This window comes from Stomoxys calcitrans, chromosome 2 (genome assembly GCF_963082655.1).
Source record: "Stomoxys calcitrans chromosome 2, idStoCalc2.1, whole genome shotgun sequence".
Classification (NCBI taxonomy): Eukaryota; Metazoa; Arthropoda; class Insecta; order Diptera; family Muscidae; genus Stomoxys; species Stomoxys calcitrans.
In genome coordinates, this window is record NC_081553.1 from 124,807,312 (window position 1) to 124,834,430 (window position 27,119).

At 38.6% G+C, this 27,119-nt stretch overlaps 2 protein-coding genes across 2 annotated transcripts in view; one reads left to right on the forward strand and one right to left on the reverse strand.

Moving 5' to 3' along the window:
* The first annotated feature begins 262 nt into the window (after positions 1-262).
* Positions 263-27,119, forward strand: part of LOC106083658 (uncharacterized protein DDB_G0285291) — a 193,629-nt gene continuing 166,772 nt past the window's right edge. Inside the window, exons 1-3 of the mRNA XM_013246808.2 lie at positions 263-428; positions 535-664; positions 6,132-6,377. Of these exons, the coding sequence (XP_013102262.1) occupies positions 6,297-6,377 (81 nt within the window). The 5' untranslated portion in view covers positions 263-428; positions 535-664; positions 6,132-6,296. The remainder of the gene's footprint in view (positions 429-534; positions 665-6,131; positions 6,378-27,119) is intronic.
* On the reverse strand, positions 15,889-23,433 carry LOC106083657 (uncharacterized). Its single transcript, XM_013246807.2, has 2 exons — positions 22,590-23,433; positions 15,889-16,982 (listed from the first exon to the last, which is right to left on the reverse strand). Exons 1-2 carry the CDS (start codon positions 22,888-22,890, stop codon positions 16,018-16,020), a joined length of 1,266 nt encoding a protein of 421 aa, XP_013102261.2. The 5' UTR covers positions 22,891-23,433; the 3' UTR covers positions 15,889-16,017.

A 27,119-nucleotide genomic window follows, 5' to 3' on the forward strand; every position in this document is an offset into this window, starting at 1 on the left:
AAGAACGAACCTCTCAAATTGGCTAAAATATCTCTACGGACATTGCATCATTAGAAGTATTACATGGACTTATTCCCATAACCAGCCATACTGGGCTTATGGTGTTTGTTAAGCAAACAATTATTGCTAGCAACATAGTGGTCCAACAACGCATTGACTACCGATGCAACCTAGCAACGGGAAAAAATAACAATAAAATGGAAACGAGCAATATTAACAACAATGACGAAAACCTCACAAAAAGATGGTCTGCAAATTACCACAGAAGAGGAACTCGAAAGGAATTCTGATATTAAAACTGCATTTATTGTGCAAATTATAAAAGAATCTGTAAATAGCATTTCACTGGAATGGAGCTGTGTGGAGGGTGCCCAAGTTTACAGAATTGAAAAGCACCACAAAACAGAGGGTTGGACCAAAGCCGATTGGTAATAATTTAAATTAAAATTGTACAAGCAATGAAGCAATCATCGGAATAGCATGCTATAAAGGTTCGGACATTGCAGAATTTCTCTTGTTATTGCACCATTGCAGGACTAGCCGATGTTCAACAACCATAGACAATTTGGAAGAAAATTTTGGCTATCTGCTGCGAGTGAAAGCACTAAAGCTGCCAACCAATGCCACGGAGTACGAGATTGTGAAAATTTCCAATGAAATTGTGGTATGTAGATTGGTTCGTTATTGTTTTTCAGTAACAATAAAAGCTTCGTACATCCGTATCTTTGTAGGGGGCAGAATGATTTTTGCGTGAATGTGCAATTATTTTCTTAAAAAAAAATTCTTAAAAATTGTATTATTATTTCTGCAGCATGTAGACTGCATTCATGTAAAACATTACACTATTATTGATTCATTCTTCCCTTACTAACTTACTTACTTACAACACGACGCTTTTGTTTACATATAAGTTATCTAGCTGTGAATAGCTTCTTTGAAGTACTAAATTGCAACTCTCTATTATTAACTTTACTGCGAGACAATGTGCACAGAAAAAAAGTTACGATTTTTCCTCATGACTGTTTGCTCAATTTTTTTTGTGATTTTACGATTTTTCGAAAATATTTCAGTTCCAGATAATATCTAATGCTTTCTATTAAAAAATAGCATAGCAAAGAACTTATAAAAGTTAGGCAAGTATGTGCTGTCTTTAAAACACTTTGACTGGCATGGTGGATCGCGATTTCTGATACACCGTGTATCTTCATCAACACCTTTTTCAAATTGATTAAGGTACTCTACACTGTACTCAACGACTATTGAGTACAGTGTAGAGCACGCTTAATTTCGATCGCTAATTGATTCTTATTTGACTTCACAGATTGTCATTATCATTTTTTTAAACATTATTTTTATACCCTCCACCATAGGATGGGGGTATACTAATTTCATCATTCTGTTTGTAACACCTCGAAATATGCGTCTGAGACCACATAAAGTATATATATTCTTGAACGTCATGTCATTTTAAGTCGATCTAGCCATATCCGTCCGTCTGTCTTTCGAAAGCACGCTAACTTTCTAAGGAGTAAAGTTAGCCGCTTGAAATTTTCCACAAATACTTTTTATTAGTGTAGGTCGGGGTTCAAGAAACAATTCTCATATTCACGAATATTTATATATTGCCCGAATTTATAATTGCAGGATAGGTATAGGGTATTATATAGTCGGCTCCGCCCGAATTTTTCGGACGGACATATCTAAGACGATCTGGATATGTCCGTCCGTCTGTCTGTTGAAATCACGCTACAGTCTTTAAAAAATAGAGATATTGAGCTGAAACTTTACACAGATTATTTTTTGTCCATTAGAAAGTTGTTCAAAGATGGGCTAGATCGGACTATATCTTGATATAGCCCCCATATAGACCGTTCCGTCGATTTAGGGTTTTAGGCCCGTAAAAGCCACATTTATTATCCGATTTTGCTGAAATTTGGGACAGTCAGTTGTGTTAGTCTAGTCGACATCCATCTTCAGTTTGTCCTACATCGGTCTAGATTTGGATATAGCTGCCATATAGACCGATCTCTCGACTTAAGGTTTTGGGACCATAAAAGGTGCATTTATTGTCCGATTTTGCCAAAATTTGGGACAGTGAGTTGTGTTAGGCCACTCGACATCCTTCTTCAATTTGGCCCAGATCGGCCCAGATTTGGATATAGCTACCATATAGACCGCTAGACCTTTCAACATTCTTCTTCAATTTGGCTCAGATCGTTATAGATTTGGATATAGCTGCCATAAAAAGCACATTTATTGTCCGATTTCGCCGGCAATTGGGACAATTTGGCCCAGATCGGTTCAGATATTGATATAGCTGCCGTATAAACCAATCTCTCGATTTAAAGTCTTGGTCCCATTAAAGGCACATTTATAATCCGATTTCACTGAAATTTGACACAGTGACTTATGTTAGGATTTTCAACATCGGTGTCGTATATGGTGCAGATCGGTCTATATTTGGATATGGCTACCAAAAAGACCAATATTCGGTTCTACAAAATTGAACAATGACTTGTACTTAATAGACCACTCAATACCTGTGTCGAATTTGGTCCAAATCGGACCGTATTTCGATAATGCTGCTATGGGGGCATAAATTATGCATTTTCCATCGGATTCTGACGAAATGTGGTTTATATATATACCCGAGGTCGTGGATATCCAAAGTTCGTTCCCGCCAAACTTAACGCCTTTTTACTTTTTTTTAATTCCAAGCCGAAATGTAAGGGATCTATTAAACAACCATTTAAAATGAAAAATGCCTAATATAAAGGAAAATATATTTCACCAGAGGAAAAATTTCCTTAAAAAGTTAAAAATTTTACCTCTTTTAATTTTAAGTTTGCCTATAATTAGCTCGAATCCTTGAAATGAGGACACAAATTTTTCAGTGCAGACTAATGTCCAAGGACTCTCCATTTGTTGTAGAAGGCCGGATTTGGAATAGACGGAATCTCTTTGAGAGACTGGCAGTTGCTAGTAACAAATGGAAGAAAGAATGAGCGAAGGCTATAAGGACCAGACGGCTTTCAAAGTTAAACTTGGTGAATGCGAAGCCTTTCAGAGCGACGAAGTCCGAGTTAAAGGCTTGGGCGATGAACGCACATTTAACACTGTTAAGTAAGTGAGGCGATCAACAGGACGACGAAAATCCTATGGAGGGGATCCAAATCGTGACTTTTTTTTTAGTCCGTAGTCGCAAGGTATCATGCTTCTCCAACCTATTGACCACAAATAAAATATCAGATTCGTATTACACTCTCAGATTACTTATAATAGGCTCAGCGTTGCCATGAACGGCTTGTGTCCCTTCGGTGCTGTTTTGGTTTTGGAGTGGCCTCTTCACACTTGAACATAAAATATAGGATCGGATTCATTCACTTTTTTTTCTCAACTTCTTACCATTTGAATCCAATAATCTCCAGATTATAGTTGCAGTAGCCCTACTGAAAAATAAACAAGTAAAATCGAAATAAGTTTAAAAAATAAAAAAAATCAAAGCCTGCTACGTTCGGCAGGGCGGAATCTTACAAACCCTCCATCGTGGATCGCATTTGTCAAGATTTTTTAAATGATTTTTTCAAATATTGGGTTGCCCAAAAAGTAATTGCGGATTTTTTAAAAGAAAGTAAATGCATTTTTAATAAAACTTAGAATGAACTTTAATCAAATATACTTTTTTAAGAAAGAATGCAATTGACAGAAGAAAGAATGCAATTACAGAGTCACAAGCTTTGAAAAAATTTGTCAACGCCGACTATATGAAAAATCCGCAATTACTTTTTGGGCAACCCAATATATATGGGCTATATCAAGTTATTGTCTGATATGTACCGCACTTGTCTTGGCTTTTAGAAATAATAGAAAAACACCACCTCCAAAATTTCAGGCAAATCGAGTAATAATTGTGCTCTCCAGAGGCTTAGAAAATCGGTTAATGTGGCAGCTATTCAAGGTTATCAACCGATTTAGACCATACTTAGAACAGTTGTTGGAAGTCATACCAAAACGGCATATTTAAAATTTCAACCAAATTTGATAATATTTGAACCTCTAGAAGCCCAAGGAGTCTCATCGGGAGATCGGTTTATATTGCGGCTATATCTGGTTATGGACTGATTAGATCATAGGTTAGGTTAATGTTAAGTGTCAGTCTGCCATCAGACTCATTTAGAAGTTTTCGTCCAATGTGATACCACAGGAACAGAAGAAGGAAGATGCCTTCTAGTTCCGTTAAACCATCCAGATCGCTTTGAAAAGTCCAATAATTTGCGAATGTTCACATCCGCCAAATCAGACAGGTTCTCAAAGAAATGAGAACCTAAAGCGGAACTCCTTTTGACTGCTAGTGCAGGACATACACATAGAAGGTGTTCCATAGTCTCTTCTTCTTCGATGACCTCACAGCTTCTGTGGAAGTCGTTACTGGCAACCTTCAGTCAGTCAGCATGTTTTCCGCTTAGACAGAGACCTGTCATGACGGACACAATGACTGAGACGTCTGTTCTAGCTATTGACAGCAAAGCAGTAGACCTCTTCAAGTATAGATTAGGCCACATAGTTTTGGAATGTTCACAGCCCCCTCTTAGTGACCATCTATCATTCGTTGTCCTTCGGGCCTGGTCCTGAAAACTTAGCTTACATGTCGCTAGAGGCATACCCACAGATGCCAGTATCCCTGGAATGTCTAGGGTTGTTCCTAGTCTCGCAAGCTCGTCCCTGAACAGGTGAATTTTGCATCCAGAACAGGTGAATTTTGAATTGTTCAGCCATCTCGTTGAGAAATCTGCGGCAGTCGAGGGAGGTTTTTGTGTTTAGAAATACTTTCTCCAGGGATTTAATGGCTGCCTGGCTGTCTGAGATGATAGTTAAGCCAGTCGTGGTTATGATATTATATCTTAGCCATTCCACAACTTCTTTAATTACAAAGATCTCTGCTTAATACACACTGTAGTGGTCGGATAACCTTCTCGATATTAACAGTTCAACACTTTCAGAGTACAATTCAAAGCCCAACAGGACGGCGCATTACCTGGGACTTTGGGCATTGTATAGTGTCCTTAGCCGCTTCTTGACTAAAGAAAAAGCTCCTTTAGCTTAACAGCAGTGGTTGCAGCAACTTATCTAGCCCCAATTCCAGAGTATAGCAGTAAGCCTTTGGATCCGGCTGAGTATTGAACAGTAGGTGGACTTGGCCAACTGGTAATTCCTGCCGAAAAGAATAACACTTAGACACTTTCAGTATCCCATTTCGCTGTCGTTCATAGTGTTTTCTCAAGTACATCCATAAGAGTGCTAGAAAACTCTCCCTTATGCACAACAGCCTCGTCATTTGCATACGGTCGCTATTTTATATATTGGCCAACATATGTGGTTTTTGATAAAGCAAGCAGTTTAGTAACAAAACCTCCTCTCGACAGAGGAAAATTACACTATGCAAGGTACCGAGACTACCTACATATATAGGTAGATGGTGAAAGCAGACAACGTAGTACTTGTAGTGTTTGAGAGAAATATTCTTTCTAAAATCTATGGACCAGTCTGCATTGATGAAGCATATCGGCGTCGTATATACCACGAGCTGTATGACGACGTTTGTAGAGTTAATCGTATCAAAATACAACGTTTGCGCTGGCTATGTCATATTGTCGGAATGAATGAAGAAACTCCAGCGAAGAAGTCCTTTGGTGGTACACGCAAAAGAGAAGGACCAAAACTCTGTTGGAAATATCAGGTGGAGAAGACATCTTGAAACTCAGTGTCAGTTGTTGGAGATGGAGCGAAGTAGATCGAGGTGCTTGGAAATCTATTCTACGTTCGGCTAGTGTAACTAATTTTCTGTCATAGCCAATTATAATACTCAGTTTATTGTTGTACTCTCAAGTAGTCTTTATTTGAATTCCATATTAACATAATTGGTTGAGGCAATTTTTGGATTTTAATATTTGATATCAATATTTGGTTGAAGACCCCGATTACAATTACCATGTAACGCATCTGAGTGTCTTTTCCAAATTTTTCTCTTTCTGTTTTTGGCTTTCAGTAACAAGTAATGATCACTGCGCCTCACATATTTACATAATAATTACTTACGAAAGCTCTAATATCATAACTTTCCTTTATTCCAGGGTTGCACACTGGCCACGGAACCCACAACAATATGTCTGTTTCGTGCCATCAAAAAGGACCAACACTTTTTGGTTAAACGGATTTTGCGTCGTCGCCCCAGCTTAATTGAATATCCCGGTCCAAATGGCTATTTGCCATTGGCGAATGCTATCGCATGCAGTGAAATGTGTGTTATTGACGTTCTACTTTCTGCCGGAGCGAATGTTAATGTCGGAAATCCAAACATCAAACGGACACCATTGCATGTGAGTGAATTAGTGAGTGATTCAGTGTATGCATGAATCCTAAGTAGATGCATATGAAGTTCGTGCGAGAGCAACCAGCGTTAGGAAATTTTATGTGAATGCGCCAAGCCAGAGTGGTATGTTCATTAAGTCTTACAATCAAGCTTCCTAGTGTTTGTTAGGGCTGGTTATATGACCTACACCATGCACTTGGCATTGTCAAGTTCATTTGACGATTTGTATACCCTCTACCATAGGGTGGGGGTATACCTAACAAATCATTCAGTTTGTATTTATATTCTACATCCTCAAGATATTTTAAGTCAATATAGCCTTGTTCTTCCGTCCGTCTGTATAAATCTTGGTAGAGCCTAATTCGCTTACACATATGCTTTTTATCGATGTATGTCGTTAGGGATTGTAAATGCGCTCTGTCGATTTTTAGATAAAGCTTACGTGTAAACCGATCACGCGCTTTGATTTCCTGGACTAAAGGGGGGCAATTACTTACTATAATTGGCTATGACAGAACATTTGTTCCAATAGCCGAACGTAGAATAACGTTTCAAACGCCTTGATCTTCTGCGCTCTTTCTAAAAATGTTGACACCAAGTGGCTTCCACCACTTGATTTTCCCATTGGGCCCTTGATCGTCCTGGTTTGCGTGTACCACCGTGATCGCCTCCGAACGACTTCTTATCTGAGGCTTCTTCATCCATTCTGACAACATGACCTAGATAAGGTAAACGCTTTATTTTGATGCGTTTAACTATACTATCGTCGTCATACCACTCGCGGTTCATACGACGCCTTATTCTCCATTAACGCAAACTGGCCCAAATATTTTATCAAAGATTTTTCTCTCAAACACTCCAAGTACTTCCTCATCTGCATTCGCAAGTACTCGTGTCTCGGAGCGGATTTGGAGTATGGTCTAAATGGGTTATAACCTGATATAGCTCCCAGAAATACCAATCTCTAAATTACATTTCTTGAGCCCTTAGAGGACGGAATTCTTATCCAATTTGGATGAAATGATGCACGATAATTCCAGCTACAACCTCAGACACCAAAATCAAGTATGGCGCGAATTGGGCCATAGGTTTCTTGAACAACTACAGGAAGCATTTCTTATACATTCCATTGGATTTTGTGCTTCACCTTTCATAATTCTTGTTCAGTTTCTACCTATATGGAGAAACAGTACAAAGAACTTGCCAAATGCGATCCATGGTGGAGGGATAATCTTCATTACAGGTATTTTTACAAAATTTTGAGCAGCTGTCCTTACTCGTTCGAAATTTATTACGCTATGTCGGGCTATTTCGAATTAAAATGTCATGGATTTTAAAGCAATAGGAAACTATGGTGAAGGTTACATTGATTGCATGTACATGATATAAGAAACAAGTAAGAGCGTGCTAAGTTCGGCCGGGCCGAATCTTATATACCCTCCACCATGGATCGCATTTGTCGAATTCTATGCGCGGTATCTCTTTTTAGGCAAACAAATAATATTGAATAAGAACTGTTATGCTATTGGAGCTATATCAACTTATAGTTCGATAGTAGTCATTGTGTAATATTTCAGTTCATTCGGATAAGAATTACGCCTTGTAGGGGCTCAAGAAGCAAAATCGGGAGACAGGTTTATATGGGAGCTGTATCAAGCTATAGATTAATTCAGACCATATAAGACACGTATATTGAAGGTCATGAGAGAAGCCGTTGTACAAAATTTCTTACAAATCGGATAAGAATTGCGCCCTCTAGAGGCTCAAGAAATCAAGATCCCAGATAGGTTTACATGGCAGCTATATCGGGTTATATTCCGATTTGCGCCATACTTAGCACGGTAATTGGAAGACTTACAAAACACGTCATGCAAAATTTCAGCCAAATCGGATGAGAATTGCGTGCTCTATTGGCTCAAGATGTCAAGATCCCAAATCGGTTTATATGAAAGCTATACCAGATTATTGGCCGATTTGAATCATACTTAACACAGTTCTTGGAAGTGATACCAGAACACTACGTGCAAAATTTCAGTCAAATCGAATGAGAATTGCGCACTCTATAGGCTCAAGAAGTCTAGACCCAAGATAGGTTTATATGGCAGCTATAACAACACATGGACCGATGTAAACCATACTTAGCGCAGTTGTTGAAAGTGATACCAAAACACCACGTGCAAAATTTCAGTCAAATCGGATAAAAATTGCGCCCTCTAGGGGCTCAAGAAGTCAAGACCCAAGATCGGTTTATATGGCAGCTATATCAAAACATGGACCGATTTAGCCCATTAACAATCCCAACCGACCTACACGAATAAAAAGTATTTGTGCAAAATTTCAAGCGGCTAGCTTTACTCCATCGAAACTTAGCGTGCTTTCGACAGACAGATGGACGGACGGACAGATGGACGGACTTAAAATGACATGACGACCAAGAATATATATTCTTATGGGGTCTCAGGCGCATATTTCGAGGTGTTACAAACAGAATGATGAACTTAGTATACCTCTAATAATAAAATTTAAATTTATTTTTAAAGACCAACATAAAGAAGTTCGATGATTTTAGAACGATCTTTGGAGATAGAGCAAATGGCTGTTTCTCCAAAAACTTTGCAAACTCCTGTGCGAAACGGCTTCCAAATCAGCATATGGATATAATGTGCTACAGTTGAGATAGACTGCCTTATCAGTTCGATACAACAAATTTCAGTTTTTAATTTTCCCCCATTTTCTAATTGTTATTTTTGTGTGTATGTATGTTCCTTTGAAATCCGTAGCAAGCCTTCTACTATGGGCGTTTGGCGGTAGCACGTATGCTATTGAACAAAAAAGCCAATCTGGAAGCCAAAGATATGTACGGCTTAACTCCATGCCATTTGGCAATCGATGCAAATCAAGGTGAGATTTTGAAATTTGCACTTGAGATGGGTGCCAATGTGGAGTCCAAGGATGCATGTGGTTGGACATTGTTGATGAGAGCTGGTAAGTGTACATTTCCTTCGGCCATACTCACATACACACGCTAACTGTTCGTACCTCTACCCCTGTACACGATAACCACGACAACATAGTAGCACAAATTCTGTAAATTTTTAATTAAAAACAGATACGAATGCCTCTGCAAGGCACTGCGGAGCGAGAGTACATCTCCTGATTATGATGTTCCGTTTTCATGGCCTTTACGGGTGTTTTTGCTACAATTTTTTTTCGCTTGTTTTTCAGTTGCAATGGATTCTGACTTGGCCATATTAAAGTTAATGATGCAATTCGGCGCCAATTTGGAAAGTAGAGATATGCGTGGATTAACGTGCCAGGACCTCGCTCGACTGTACCACAACCACAAAGCCCAGGATTATTTTGTAAAAGTTTTAAAAAAGCGCGAATTAAAAAGTTTTAAAGATGAAAAGAGCAATGAATAAATTTGCTTTAGGTAAAAATGTTTTTTTTTTTTTTTAATTTATTCCAAAGTTTTTCTTATTCAAATGGGAATTGAGATAAGTGGCCATCTCATGCCAGAGATGTTGTAACGAGAATTAGAAATATCATTGATATGGGAATGAAGTTAGCGGCTTAATCAGCGGTAATTTGGCAGCTGTTTTTATATTGAACTAAAGCTGGTTCAATAAAGATTTGCTGAACATAGTATATTAGGCCGAAGAGCTTGAAATTACCGAAGACAATTCAAGGTGCGCCTGAACTTACATTAAATAAAAAGGTCTTACACTTAGGAAATTATTAGAGACTCTGAATTTCCAATGTTCGTAGATGAGAAAAATCCAAAACTAAACTAAACTGTGCTTTGAGTCTTAAATATAGCCACTATGAAATTTTGTGCGTACGAAGTACGATTAAATTTTTATACCCACCACCGTAGGTTAGGGGGTATATTCATTTAGTCATTCCGTTTGCAACACATCGAAATATCAATTTCCGACTCTACAAAGTATATATATTTCACTTAAAGCCTTCAAAAATTGAGATATTGAGCAGAAATTTGGCACAAATACGTCTTTTTGATGCAGCTGGTTAATTTCTTGAACGGGCCAAATCGGACCATATTTGAACATCTCAACATCCTACCCAAATATGGTGCAGATCGGACTATATTTAGATATAGCTGCCATATAGACCGACCTGCCGATAAAGGTTCAGGCCCTTTACGCATAAAAGCTTTATTTTTTAACCAATTTCGCTAAAATTTTAAATAGTGAGTTATTTTTAGCTTCCTGACACCCGACCTAAATATGGTTCAGATCGAACTATATTTAGATATAGCTGCCATATAGACCGATCTGCCGATAAGGGGTCTATAGCCAATAAAAGCTTTATTTATTACCCAATTTCGCCAAAATTTTAAATAGTGGTTATGTTAAGACCTCGCAACACCCGAGCTAAATATAGTTCTGCTCGGAATATATTTAGATATAGCTGCCATATAGACCGATCTGCCGATAAGGAGACTGAAGCCCATTAAAGCTTTATTTATTACCCGATTTCGCTGAAATTTGAAACAGTGAGTTTTTCTGAGCCTCACGATATCCGACCTTAATATGGTTCAGATTGGTTTATAATTGGATATATCTGCCAAAAAGACTATTATTTGCTCTACAAAATTGAACAGTGAAATATTTATTAGACCACTCAATGACCGTGCCAAATTTGGGTCCTTAAGTTAGCCAATTTTCACCGGATTGTGACGAAATGGGGTTTACATATATACCCGAGGTGGTAGGTATCCAAAGTTTGGCCCGGCCGAACTTAATGAATTTTTACTTGTTATACCCTCCACCATAGGATGGGGGTATACTAATTTCGTCATTTTTTTTGTTTGTAACTACTCGAGATATTCGTCTAAGACCCCATAAAGTATATATATTCTTGATCGTCGTGACATTTTATGTCGATGTAGCCATGTCCGTCCGTCTGTCGAAAGCACGCAAACTTTCGAAAGAGTAAAGCTAGCCGCTTGAAATTTGGGATTGTAAATGGACCATATCGTTCCATGTTTTGATGTAGCTGCCATATAAACCGATCTTGGGTCCTGACTTCTTTAGCCTCTAGAGTGCGCAATTCTTATCCGATTGGATTGAAATTGAAACTTTCGAAAGAGTAAAGCTAGCCGCTTGAAATTTGGGATTGTAAATGGACCATATCGTTCCATGTTTTGATGTAGCTGCCATATAAACCGATCTTGGGTCTTGACTTCTTTAGCCTCTAGAGTGCGCAATTCTTATCCGATTGGATTGAAATTTTGCACGACGTGTTTTGTTATGATATCCAACAAGCTAAGTATGGTTTAAATCGGTCCATAAACTGATATAGCTGCCAAATGCTATCTATGGTGGAGGGTATATAAGAATCGGCTCGGCCGAACTTTGCACGCTCTTACTTGTGCCAAATTGCAATCAAATTGAATGAGAATTGCGTCCTCTAGAGGCTCAAGAAGTCAAATTTTGAGATCGGTTTATGTGGAAGTTATACCAAGTTATAGACTTGTTTGAACAATACTTGGCATAGTTATTGGTAGTCATACTAAAACAATGTGTGCCAAATTTCAGCCAAATCGGTAAGAACTACGCCCTCTAGAAGCTCAAGAAGTCCAATCGGGAGAACGGTTTATAGAGCAGCTATAGCAGATTATGAACGGATTTGAACCCTGTAAGATTACATATCAGACTCACTTAGACGTTATCGTCCATTGTGATACCACAGGAACATGCAAAGGAAGATGCCTTCCAGTTACTATCGCTTAAAAAAGCTCAACAACTCACGAATGTTTATATCTGATAAATCAGACAAGTTCCCAATGAAATGAGAAGCTAACTGCCACTGCGGGACACCCACACAGCTGATTTTCTATAGTACCTTCTTCCTCGACGTCCTCACTGCTTCTGCAGAAGTCGTTACTTGCAACCTTCAATCTGTCAGCATATTTTCCGATCAGAGACAATACTGAGACGTCTGTTTTAGCCAGCGACAGCAGGGCGGAAATCCTCTTCAAATTTAGATTATGCCACACCTGATGATCTATCGTCCGTTCCGATCCTGAAGACCTAGCTTGCATGTCGCTGAAACACACCCACAAATTTCAGATCCTTTGGAATGTTTAAGTGGCAGTTCCCAGTCTCGCAAGCCGTCTGATCTACATTTCCCTGGGATATCTCTGTGGCCCGGTACTCAGAACACTTGAATGTTGAACTGTTCAGCCATCTCTTTGAGAGATATGCGATAGTCGAAGGATTTAACTTGGCCAAATATGCCAAGAGGTATACTTATCTAGTCTTTCCGTTTGTAACACCTCGAAATATTCGCCTAAGAACCCATAAAGTATATATATTCTTGATTCTCTCGAACTTCTGAGTCGATCTAGCCAAGTCCGTCCGTCTGTCGTAATCACGATAGCTGTCGAGCGGTAAGCTTGCCGCTTCAAATTTTGCTCAGCTACTTACTATTGATGTAGGTAGTTGAAGATTGCAAATCGACCATATCGGTTTAGATTTAGGTACAGCTCCCATATAAACCGATTTCTTGACTTGATTTCTTAAGCCTCTGGAAGACGCAATTTTTGTCCGATTTAGTTGAAGTTTTGCATGTAGTGTTCTGTTATGACTTCCAACAGTTGTGTTAAGTTCGATCCAAATCGGTCCATAACCTGATATAGCTCCCATATAAACCTATCTCCAAACTTGACTTCTTGAGCACCTGGAAGCTGTAATTTTTATCCGATTTAACTGAAGTTTTCCACATAGTGATTTCAAACAAGTACGGTCCAAATTGGTCAAGAAATAAGTATAGCTCCCTTATAAACCGATCTCCCGATTTGGCTTCTTGAGCCTCTGGAAGCTTAAATTTTTACCCGATTTCGCTAAAACTTTGCACACTGGAAGCCGCAATTTGTGTCCGATTTAACTGAAATTTTGCACATGGTGTTCTGTTATGGCTTTCATAACTCTGGCTAGTCCGGTTTATATCGGTTTATAACCTGATATTGCAGCCATATGAAAACGATCTCCCGATTCGACTTCTTGAGCCCTTACAAGCCGCAATTTTTGTGTGATTTGGCTGCAATTTTGCACATTGTGTTTCGTTGTTACTTTAGACAACTATGTCAAATACGGTTCAAATCGGTCAAGGACCTGACATAGCTCCCATATTAGCCTACCTCCCGATTTGACTTCTTGAGCCCCCGGAAGCCGCAGTTTTTTTCATATTTGGCTGAAAATTTTCCACATAGTCTTCTGTTAAACCTCTCAACAACTGTGCTAAGTACCGTCCTAATCGGTCTATAACCAGATATAGCTCCCATATTTTAGCAGAATACATGGTGGTGGGTTTCCAAGATTCGACCGGTCGCACGCTTTTACTTGTTAGTTATAATCTGCAGATCTCAGCCGACATTTAGGTGTACGAACCATGAACCTCGCGGGACGAGGCACTAAAATTCTACATAAACTTGAGAAATTCTAAATTTGTTTCGACTTAGTGTAAATGATGCCACAAACTCATCTGAAAACTTCTGCAGATTACATCTGTAGAGGTATTTTCTTAAGAACTCTACGGCTACACCACCACTGTGGTACAGGGTATTATAAGTTTGTGCAATTGTTTGCAACTCTAAGAAGGATAACTGATTCGATTTAGCCATTTCCGTCTGTCTGTCTGTGAGTCCATGTATTCTTGTAAGCAAAGTGCAGGTCGTATTTGTTGTCTATCACAAAATTTTTTGCCCAAGGACGAACGCTGTTGATTTTAGTAAAAATCGGTTCACAGATACATCTTTTTGATGCACGCAGGGTAAGTTCTTGAACGGGCCAAATCGCACCATATTGGATATAGCTACTATATAGACTGCCTGCCGATCTGCCTATAAAGGGTCTGAAGCCCATAAAGGCTTTTCTTACTTCCCGATTTCGCTGAAATTTGAAACAGTGGGTTGTTTTGAGCCTCCCGACATCCGACCTTAATATGGTTCAGATCGGACTATATTTAAGTATATAGCTGCCATATTGACCGATCTGCCGATAAAGGGTCTGAAGCCCAAAAAAGCTTTATTTATTACCTGAGTTCATTTAAATTTGAAAGTGAGTACTTTTAGGCCTCCCGAAATTCGACCCAAATATGGTTCATATCGGATTATATTTAGATAAAGCTACCATAAAGACCAATCTTGTACTTACAACTATGAAAGGTAACCAGATGATTTCCTTTGCAGTTTATACATCTACAGCCTGAAAATCTAAGACCACCTAGCCATGTTCGTCCGTCTGTCTGTTGAAATTACGCTACAGTCTTTAAAAATAGAGATATTGAGCTTAAACTTTGAACAGATTCTTTTTCTGCCCATAACCAGGTTTAGTTCGAAAATGGGCTATATCGGACTATATCTTGATATAGCCCCCATTTAGGGGTTTAGACTCATAAAAGCCACATTTATTATCCGATTTCGCTGAAATTTGGGACAGTAAGATGTGTTAGGCAAGTCGACATCCTTCTTTATTTTGGCAGAGATCGGTCCAGATTTGGATATAGATGCCATATAGACCGATCTCTCTATTTAAGGTCTTTGGCCCAAAAAAGGCGCATTTATACTCCGATGTCGCCGAAATTTGGAACAGTGAGTTAAGTTAAGCCCCTTGACATACTTCTGCATTATGGCACAGATCATTCCAGATTTGGATATAGCTGCCGTATAGACCGATCTCTCGGTTTTAGGTTTTGGGGCCATAAAAGGCGCATTTATTATCCGATGTCGCCGCAATTTGGGACAGTGAGTTGTGTTAGACCCTTCGACATCCTTCTTCAATTTCACTCGGATCGGTCTAGATTTGGATATAGCTGACATATAGAACGATCACTCGATTAAATGTTTTGGACCCATAAAAGGCGCATTTATTGCCCGATATTGCCGAAATTTCGGACAGAGAATTAAGTTAAGCCCCTCCACATATTCTGCAATTTGTTCTAGATCGATCAAGATTTGCACATAGCTGCCAGTCTTGGCCCCATAAAAGACGCATTGATAATCCGATTTGACTGAAATATGATACATTGACTTATGATAGGCTTTTCGACATCCATGTTGTATATGGTTCAGATCGGTTCAGATTATTTTTAGATATAGCTACTAAAAAGTCCTATTTGGTCCAAATCGGATCATATTTCGATATAACTGCTATGATGAAAGGTGGCTTACATACATACCCGAGGTGGTGGATATCCAAAGTTCGGCCGGGCCGAACTTAACGTCTTTTTACTTGTTGTTTCTCTCTACAGCTCCTATTCATCTGTGTGATATTGGAAGAGACTATTAGCCATATCAGTTTCTATGGTAACAGGAGTTTTAAGGGGACCATTCTCATGTTTGTCCTCCAATTCATCGTTGAGCGGGTCTATATAATCAATGTTATCGTATATTAACAGTTATTAAATCTTGCAATTCAAATGAAATATTTTTACTATTTTACTTGTTCGTAAACTTAATTTAATCCACTGCACAGGAATAGGGAGAAGGCGAATTTTCACAATTTCTAAATATTTTATAATTTATTATTGTAAAAATCGATTTTTAAGAACCAAACCTTTTTTTTCACTCCTCATTTTTTATTTTTAAATTTTTATTTTCAAATGTTTATCTACAAATAAATTTAAACACACTCATAGTTTCTTTCGGTGCGATAAGCGCAGGCATATGCGTTGGTAAAATGCATGTTATGGGTCATACCAACGAAAAATACACTCTCAGCCAAATCCCGGCCAAATTCACAAAAGTTTTGGCCAAACAATGTAAAGAAGAGTTTCTCGTTATCTAACTTGTACTGCCGTAGAATATTGTTTTCTTGAGAATTAATGATTTTATTTTGTGAAGATGTGGAAAGCCAATTGCTATAATCTGTCCAGGCGCTCTTAAAACTTTTAATATATATGATAGTCATATTGCGCGCCTCTTCCAAGACATTTACGAATTGAGGCAATTTAAGACATTCGCTGATCTGCACAATACGTTGGGGTTCATATTCGCGCACCTCTGACCGATTGTATATAGACATCCACAAATGAGGGCTGAGGGTGGCATAATAGTAAGCCATGGGTTTATGGCGACTCTGATAAAGATACAAAGCCCAGTCCAGAGCGATTTTATGGGTACCTTGAGCAAAGGTGGAATTGCGCCTGAGGAACACATCTAGATTTTTTTCATTATGCTGATAACTTTCTCGATAGATTTTTAGTGGCTTGTATTCTTTGGTCAGCTCCGCAGATCTAAAGTATGTTTGGGGATAATTAAAGCTGCTCTTTAATGTGTTCAATCTGTCGATAATTGGTTGATATCTGTATCTCTGATTTGGAACATCCGCTTGTTTAATAAAGTCTCTGAGTATTATCAGAAAAGTGTTTAGTTCATCCCTTGACTTGTCGAAATAGTTTTTGCTAATTATATAACCGAAAAGTGGCTTAAAATATTCAAATGTTTCACGATAGCAATCGTCTAGGGACTTGCGTGAATTGCAGGATATAAAAAAGTCCATTAATTTTTGTTTTGCTTCAAATTGTTCTGGATCCTCTTGTAATTCCGTCAGTAGCTGTATCAATTCGGGGTTCTCGGGAAGATGGCCTGGAAAAAAGAAGAACACACAATTATTATGAAAAAGTAAAAAGGGGTTAAGTTTGGCTGGGCCGAACTTTGCATACCCACCACCTCGGGTATATATATTGGGTTGCCTAAAAAGTAATTGCGGATTTTTTAAAAGAAAGTAAATGCATTTTTAATAAAACTTAGAATGAACTTTTATCAAATATATAATTGTCATTTTGTTCGATAACCTTTTGCCATCTTCCTGGCAAATTTAGTATTCCACGCTCATAGAACTTCTGGCCTTTATCTGCAAAAAACTGAACCAAGTGCGATTTTTATAAATGGTAGTCTGATGGTGCAAGTTCAGGGCTATATGGTGGATGCATCAAAAGTTCCCAGCTAAGCTCACTCAGTTTTTGGCGAGTGGCCAAAGATGTGTGCGGTCTAGCGTTGTCCTGGTGGAATATGACACCTTTACGATTGACCAATTCTGGTCGCTTCTCCTTGATGGCTGTATTCAATTTGTCCAATTGTTGACAGTAAATATCCGAATTAATCGTTTGGTTCCTTGGAAGCAGCTCAAAATATAACGCACCCAATCGGATAAGGCTGAAGAAATCAAGACCCAAGATCGGTTTATATGGCAGCAATATCAAAATATGGACCGATATGGCCCATTTATAATACCAACCGACCTACACTAATAAGAAGTATTTGTGCAAAATTTCAAGCGGCTAGCTTTACTCCTTCGGAAGTTAGCGTGCTTTCGACAGACAGACGGACGGACGGACATGGCTAGATCGACTTTATGGGGTCTCAGACGAATATTTCGAGTAGTAACAAACAGAATGACGAAATTAGTATACCCCCCATCCTATGGGGGGTATACTAATTGGGCGGTATGAAATTTGGACTAAGAAATTGAAACTTCAAAACAACACGAAAATATGCCCCAAACAGTTATATGGAGAACATTAACAAAACTTTAAAGCCATATTTTTGTCGTAGTGGGGCTTTTTTGAAGCAGCTAATGGGGCCAATTTAGTTTTTCCTAAAGTAAATCCAAATTTTTCAAATTAAATTACATTAATTTTTACAAAAAAAAACAACATTGGGGCACATATTCTGAAATTTAAATAAGCAAGGGCAATCGCGTGCAGTGTGAAATGACATCTTAAACACACGATTTAATGATCACATAGTTACAAAGCAATATTTTGTGTTTATAAATCACAAAACAAATATTTAACAAGTAAGAGGGTGCTAAATTCAGCCGGACCGAATCTTATATACCCTTCACCATGGATTGCCTTTGTCGAGTTCTTTGCGCGTTATCTCTTTTTAGGTAAAAAACAATAACGAATAAGAAGTGTTATGCTATTGGAAGTGAATAAGAAGTGTTATGCTATTGGAGCTATATCTAGTAATAGTCCGATTCGGACCATAAATGAATGCTGAACATTGTAGAAGTCATTGTGTTATATATCAGTTCATTCGTATAAGAATGTCGCCTTGTAGGGACTCAAGAAGCAAAATCGGAAGATAGGTTTACATGGGAGCTGTACCAAGCTATTGATCGATTCAGACTATATTGGGAACGTATGTTGAAGGTCATAGGAGAAGGGGTTGTACAAAATTTTTGCCAAGTCAATTGAGAATTGCGCCCTCTAGAGGCCCAAGAAATCAAGATCCCAGATCGGTTTATATGGCAGCTTTATCAGGTTATGTACAGATTTGCGCCATACTTGGCACAGTTATTGGAAGTTAGAACAAACCACCTTGTGCAAAATTTCAGCCAAATAGAATGAGAAATGCGCCCTCCAGCGGCTCAAGAAGTCAAGATCCTAGATCGGTTTTTTATGGTAGCTATACCAGGTTATAAACCGATTTGAATCATACTTTGCACAGTTGTTGGAAGTGATACCAAAACACCACGTGCAAAATTAAGGCCAAATTGGATATGAATTGCGCCCTCTAAAGGCTGAAGAACTCAAGACCCCAGATCGGTTTATAAGGCAGCTTTATCAGGTTATGAACCGATTTGAATACTACTTGACACAGTTAGTGGAATTGATGCCAAAACACCATGTGCAAAATTTCAGTCAAATCGGTCGAGAATTGCGCCCTCTAGATGCTCAAGAACGATCGGTTTATATGGCAGCTATATCAAAACATGGACAGATTTGGCCCATTTACAATCCCAACCGACCTACACTAATAAAAAGTTTTTGTTCAAAACGTCAAGCGCATAGTTTATTCCTTCGAAAGTAAGCGTGATTTCGACAAACACACAGACGGACAAACAGATGGACGGACGGACAGACATATGGACAGACGGACGGACATGGCTATATCGACTTAAAATAACATGAAGATCAAGAATATATATACCTTATGGGGTCTTAGACGCATATTTCGAGGTGTTACAAGCAGAATGACAAAATTTGTATATCCCCATCCAATGGTGGAGGGGTATCAAAACATGTAAAAGCGTGTTAAGTACGGCCGGGCCGAACCCACTACCATGGGTTCTGCTAATAAATTTAATTTTGTTCTACATAACGAATTTCTGTCAAACCAGCAAAAATGTAAGCTTCTAAGAACCAAACCAGAATAATCGAGAGGTTTATATGGGAGCTATATCAGGTTATAGGCTGATTTGGACAGTACTTGGCACAGTTGTTGGAAGTCGTAACTGAACACCGCATCCAAAATTTCAGTCAAATCAAAAAATTAGGCTTGTAAGAACTCAAGAAGTCAAATCAGCAGATCTGTTTATATGAGAGCTACATCAGGTTATAGACCGTACATGGCTTAGTTGTTGGAAATCTTGATAGATTAACATGTGCAAAATTTAGGCTACATCGGAGAGAAATTGCGGTTTCCAGGGGCTATAGATATCAAATGAGGTGAACAGTTTATATGGAAGCTATATTAGGTTTAAGACCGATTTAAACCCTATTTTGAACAGTTGTTGGAAATCGTAACTGAACACCGTATGCAAAATTTCAGCCAAATAGCCAAAAATTGCGACTTCCAGGTGCTCAATAAATCAAATCGGTATATCGAATAAATGGGAGCTGTATCCAAATCTGAACCGATATGTCCCATTTTCAGCCTCAAATGACCTACATTAGAAGTATGTATACTTTTTTTTTCTGTCAGCCAACACTCAGGAGATTTCCCCTATGAATGCAGTGCATTGCGTTGGCGAGAGGAAATTAGGAATTGGAGGGGCGGAAAAGGATGTAGTGCTTATTGACATTTGTCTTAAATCTTTGGATGTCAAAGTGAGCGGGAAAACATTAGCCGGAAGTCGATTCCACATACGAACGGTTCGTGTGAAATAAGAATTCTCTGTATAATGCATTGTGCGGTCCGCTGGCCAATCAATTACAAACGGGTGTGAGTTCCTGGAATGTCTAGTATCCCTGACACACGAATATCAGGCAAACACACACCACGAAAGTACCGATAGAACAGCGCCAAACAACTCACATTGCGACGATGATGAAGAGAGGGCCTTAAAACCTGGTACTGACTTCACTCGCAGCGAAAATGCCTATTAAATTTTTACGAAATCAGACGGACTCATTTTTTGTCAAAACACAAACAAAAGTTAAACAACAACACACAACAAAGACAGCAGTATGGAAGTAGAGATGATTCAGCCCACTTCGTGAGCATTTAATTAAATTTGCAATTGAATTTGTGCGAAATTTATCCTAATGCAGCGACATATCGCTACTATTTTGCTCATAGAACTCAGTTCCACTTGCACGGAATGTATTCGCCTTATCTTCGTCGCCATTTTTTATACCCACCACCGTAGAATAGGGGTTATGGTCATTTAGTCATTCCGATTGCAACACATCAAAATATCAATTTTCGACCCTTCAAAGAATATATATTTCGGATCGTCGTAAAATTCTAAGACGATTTAACGATGTCCGTGTGTCTGTCCGTAATCACTCTAGAACCTTCAGAAATTGAGATATCAAGCTAAAATTTGGCAAAGATAGGTCTTTTGATGCACGCTGGTTAAGTTCTTGAACGGGCCAAATCGAACCATATTTGGATATACCTGCTACATAGACGGTTTTTCCAATCAAGGGTCTAATGCCCATAAAAACTTTATTTTTCATCCGATTTTGCTGAAATTTGAAACAGTGAATTGTTTAAGGCTTCCCGAAAACTGACCCAAATATGGTACAGATCGGATTATATTTAGATATAGCTACCATATTGACCGATCTCCAGATAAAGGGTCTGAATACCATAAAAGCATTATTTATTACCCGATTTCACTGAAATTTGCAACAGCCTCCCTACGTCTGACCTAAATATGGATTGGATCGGTCCATATTTAGATATAGCTGCCATATGGACCGATCTCCCGATAAAGGGTCTGAAGCCCATAAAAGCTTTATATATTACCCGATTTCGCTGAAATTTAAAAAAATTATTTTCAGCCTCCCGACATCTGACGAAAATATGGTTCAGATCGGACTATATTTATATATAGCTGTCATATAGACCGATCTACCGATAAAGGGTCGGAAGGCCATAAAAGCTTTATATATTACCCGATTTCCCTGAAATTTAAAACAGTGGGCTATTTTAACCTTCCCTACAATATTTAGATATAGCTGCTATATAGATCGATTTTCCGATAAAGGGACTGAAGCCCATAAAAGCTTTATTTATTTCCCGGTTTCGCTAAAATTTAAAACAGTGAGTTTTTCTGAGCCTCACTATATCCTACCTTAATATGGTTCAGATCGGTTTATAATTGGATATATCTGCCAAAAAGACCAATATTTTGTTCTACAAAATTGAATAGTGACATGCATATTAGACCACTCAATGTCCGTGCCGAATGTGGGTGCTTAAGTAATCCAATTTTCACAGGATTGAGATGAAATGGGGTTTACATATATACCCGAGGTGATGGGTATCCGAAGTTCGGCCCGGCCGAACTTAATGCCTTTTTACTTGTTTATAGTTCGTTTTGTCGTTCGTCTGAAAAGTCGAAGTCAGTGCTAGGCTTAAGAGTTGAAATCCCATTTGATAGGAAATAATATTCTGATTTGATCGTGAGTCTGGCTTCACATTGATATCATGAAACAGATTGTTTTTATCCCATTATTTTGATTTTTTCACTTAGAACCAAAGTACTGCTTCCAAACCTGTATTCTTAAAATTTGAATTACATGGGAAATATAGAATTTCATGGGGCACAAGTGGATTACGTTGTATTAAGTGGGTACAGCTTTCTTACAAAGACCCATTGAAATACCAGTATATTGCAATAACATAACAGCATTTGAAATTGTCTTATATTGAATGTGGTGTTGTGACTTTTCTAAAGTGTTGACGTACCACTGTGTAACTATAAAGTGTCAAATTAAATTCCACAAATCGCTCGGCCTAATTATCGTCCACTTAATCTAATGACGTCAAAGATTCAATCTTAGATTTGTTCGCTCAATTACTAAAACGTCAACGACTAAAACTAAAAGCTCTGTATGTAGTCACCCAAGGGTTATTTTCTAATGCACCACAATAGAATGGATTATGCATTTCGTTGATTGCAACACGTCCAACCGTTACCTGCTCTCCACATCGGTATCGTGTACTACTTACCCATTATGGAAAACAACGGACGATTGCGGCCGCAAACATAATCGAAATAACTCTCGCAGGGATTTTTATCTGCGTCTATGGAGTGCTCCAAACGTATGGCAATATTATGCAGCTCCTGCATGCGCAACTCTGACAAATAACTTTCCCTGGCAATCTCTTGGAGCGAGGCGGGTGATAAATTCAGCAGGAGTACACCGAAAAATAGACAAAGTTTTGCAACAGCAGCTGAACATCGGTTGCAATATGCGAACTTTCTTCCTAGCTGATGATGTTGACAAAGTAGGCGAAATAAACAACACATGATTGCCTCGGGTCGTTGGGTTGGTCGGATATCCTTCAAGCTCTCGACTCGTTTGCAAAATAAATGGGGAGCGGAATACAATCCTCCAGAAAGTTGGCCCAAATAAATGCGAGCACTAAAAGTTTTCCTTGGCAAATTTGACTTTGATTTATTTGCAAAACACTGAGCCACTGTCTATCTGTCTGGCGGGTTTGCTCTGCCTTTTGTTGGTTGGCACTTATCCTAGTGGCCTCATGGATGCAGAAGCGTATGTAGTTTTGTGGGACATATACGCACAACTTTGAAGGTTTCCACTTTCCCGTGTTTGCTCTCGTTCTCTTCCGTTTGCTTTTCTGCTATTTTATTATATTTTTTTTTTTTGTAGGTGGTTATACTTTCGCTAAAGTTAAATAAAAGTACAACTAAGCGATGCTGTGCGAATGGCCGACGAAGCACTTTGACGCCGCTGTTTACGGAGGAATCTGAAGTAAACAAATGCTTTAACACCACTAATGTGGGATCCATAGAGTGCGAACTGCGATTATAGCGCGTTCTTGTCCATTCTCTATATGGGGATTTATGGGTAAACTTGAGTGTGTGGCAAGGGTTTTTGGGGGGTTGTGGTCGTTTTGAAAGTGATAACACTATCAGTTGGTATAAAGAGTGGAAAAATAAAATTTGAAATTTTCAGAAAGACAAACACATTCAGTCTGGCTCGCTGAGATTTTATACAAATGTTTGATTTTTCCACTCAAAATTGATAACAGCAGAGAAGAGATTTTAGCTTTGGTATACAATTCAAAAATACTCGAGAGCCAATTTTAAAGTTGAAATTGTGGTTATGGAAATAGGTAGAAAAAAATAGCCAATATCAAACTAAGACTAAGGTTTCAGTATTAAAACTAAGTGAACTTGATGACACATTCAAGAGAGAGAGATATGTAGTAGCGCCTTTGATAGGCACAGGATTTTCCATAGAACGATGTTATTTTGAAATTTAAAAAAATAAATTTTTGAGATAAATAAGCGGATGCTTATTTTATAATGCAAAAGAACATCAGCCATATGCCCACCATAACAACGGTTACTAGACCTTATCCTTTTCATGAAATTTTCCAAAATCAAATCGCAAAGGCGGCTGCCCTATTTCCTTAATAGCCTCAAGAATTCTATCATTGAGATCTTCAAACAACGCTGGACTGTTAGCGTACACTACAAAGAAGTTGTAACTTGTTAAATAACTCGATTTCAGTGATCACCTCTTCCAGAGATAACGTGGCCCGGAAAATTTTCCTATAAAACAGCAAAGGTTTCGTTGCTTGTGTAGCATGTAGCGTCGTCCTGTTAAAAGTAAAAGTTGCCAAGATCAATATCATCTTACTCCGGCCATAAGAAAATCATTTATCATCTCTCGTTGGCGCATCTATTCACCTTCATTGTAAACCCAATCTTATTTTCGAAAAATTAAGGTCTAATAACCCCGCCGGACCACAAATCGCACCAAACAGTCACAAGTTGGGAAAGGCGACAGCTGTGGTGTACCACAGAATTGGTTGATCTAAGAAAGGGTGCCAAAAGACTCTCCAATAAGACGAAAGCCACAAGGTCACCACAGGAAGGACTGGGATGTTTATAGGTGCGTCCTGGGTGGAATTCTGTAGCTTCATTGGGGTCTCTTAACTACGGAAACTTCTATCCTTCACACCTAATATATTACGGTAGGATACATTCAGAAGTCAGACCCCTGTCAGACAGACAGACAATGTCTATTGGGGCAATACTTTAACTACTCATGGATACACGTTTTCGGGGAAACTCTCAAATGAAAAACGCGGCGCCGGCAGGGGTTGCCACTTAACAAAGAAAACACAACAAATTTTCTAGCGTTTTCCAATAGCTTGTGGTATGAACTTTCGAGCTCCTCAAAAAAAGCAATCAACCACATGTTCCACCTCTTCATCATCAGGGAAAGTAAAAGCGCGTTTAGTTCGGCTGATCCTTGCAAAATCGAGAGATAAGTTTATATGGGAGCTGTATCAAGCTATCGATCGATTCCGACCATATTACACACATATGTTGAAAGTCAAGAGAGAAGCTGTTGTATAAAATTTCTGGCAAATAGGGTGACAATTCCGCCCTCTTGAGACTCAAGAAGTGAAAATCCCAGATCGGTTTATATGGCAGCTATATCAGGTTCTACACCGTTTTACGCCATACTTAGCACAGTTATTGGAAGTCATAACAAAACACCTCATGCAAAATTCCAGCCAAATCGGAGGAGAATTGTCCGCTCTATTGGCTCAAGAAGTCAAGATCCAAGATCGGTTTATATGACAGTTATACCAGATTATGAACCAAAATTTCAGTAAAATTGGATAAGAATTGCGCCCTCTAGAGCCTCAAGAAGTCAAGACCCAAGATCGGTTTATATGGTACCTATATTAAAACATGGACCGATTTAAGCCATACTTAGCGCAGTTGTTGGAAGTGCAACCAAAACACTACGTGCAAAATTTCAATAAAATCGGATAAGAATTGCGCCCTCTAGAGGCTCAAGAAATCAAGACCCAAGATCGGTTTATATGGCAGCTATATCAAAACATGGACCGATGGAAACCATACTTAACGTAGTTGTTGGAAGTGCTACCAAAACACTACGTGCAAAATTTCAGTAAAATTGAATAAAAATTGCGCCCTCTAGAGGCTCAAGAAGTCAAGACCCAAGATGGGTTTATATGGCAGCTGCATCAAAACATGGACCGATAAAGCCCATTTACAATCCCAACTGACTCACTTTAATTGCAAAGTTTCAAGCGCCTAACTTTATTCCTTCGAATATTAGAAGACTTTCGACAAACGGACTGGGGTCCCCAAAAGCCTAAAACGCATATTTATAGTTTCAAATAGCAAAATGATCTCTATGCTATTCAACAAATACATTCATATATAAATAGAGCAAATACAATAATCACTAATTGCACTGAGCATTTCTCACGATTCTCACGAAATTTGGCAGGAAGGATTTTTTTACGACTGTTGACATTACTGGTGAATTTCACAGAAATCGGTTCAGATTTAGATATAGCTCTCATAAGTATATATCTCCCGATTTTCACTCCTAGAGCCACTGCAAGCACTTTTATTGACCAATCTTGCTAAAATCCTCGATAACTACCACAATATACATAGAGTTTGGTCAAAATTTGAAGATTTAGATATAGCTCTCATAAATGTTCGTCCGATTTCAAGTAATATTGCAATAAAATGGTCTTTTGTTAACCGATTTTCTCGAAATTCGGCAGGAGGGATTTTCCGGTGAATTTCATGGAAATCGGTTCAGATTTAGATATAGCTCTCATATACGAATATCGCCGGTTTTCACTTTAAGATCCACTGCAATCTTGCCAAAATTTTGCACAATGCTTTCCTCGACGACTACCACATTATCTGAGAAGTTTGCTTAGAAACGGTTCAGAATTAGATATAGCTCCCATATATACGTTTGTCAGATTTTGGGCTATTTCTCATTTGTCATTTCATAATATTGTCATTTGCCAACCGTAGTTTTTAAAGTTTGAACATATTTGCTCGCCGAGGTCCATCAAAATTGGTTCGGAATTGGAATTGTACTTATACAATGTGGTACCAATGTGCCGACTTTTGCCCTTCCTTACTGGTTTGATGCTAGTTTTTATAAACTCTAACTTCGGATGGAGTAAAATTAGGCGTGAAATGTTGCACAAATACTATTAGTGTAGGTCGGTTAAGATTGTAAATGGGGTATATCGGTCCATATTTAGATATATGTAGCTCCAATATAAACCGATCTCCCGATTTCACTTCTTGAGTTTCTAGAAATTTTGCACAGTAGTTTTTTGTGACTTCCAATATACGTGCCAAATATGGTCTAAAATGGAACATAACCTGTTATAGCTGCCATATAAACACATATTCCAATTGTACTTCTATAATCACCCGGTTTGGGTGAAATATTGCACAGTGACTTTTTCTACAATCCCCAACATACGTGCAATTTGATCTGAATCGTCTTCTTATCAGATTTGGGTGAAATTTTGCACAATGGTTACTACAATGGTATCCGACATCCAAGCCAAGTATGGCTTGAATTGGTCCAAAATCTGATAGCAATTCTTATCTATTATCCTTTGTTTGCCTATAGAGAGATACAGGGGAAAAAACTTAACGAATGCGATCCATAGTGGAGGGTACATAAGTTTCGAACCGTCCGA

Excerpts from the sequence above, each read along its gene's own strand:
- LOC106083657 (XM_013246807.2), bottom strand. The coding sequence starts at position 22,890 with ATGTGTTGTTTATTTCGCCTACTTTGTCAACATCATCAGCTAGGAAGA. Across the intron at positions 16,983-22,589 it reads TCCGTTGTTTTCCATAATGG|GCCATCTTCCCGAGAACCCC; the intron begins GTAAGTAGTACA and ends TCTTTTTTCCAG.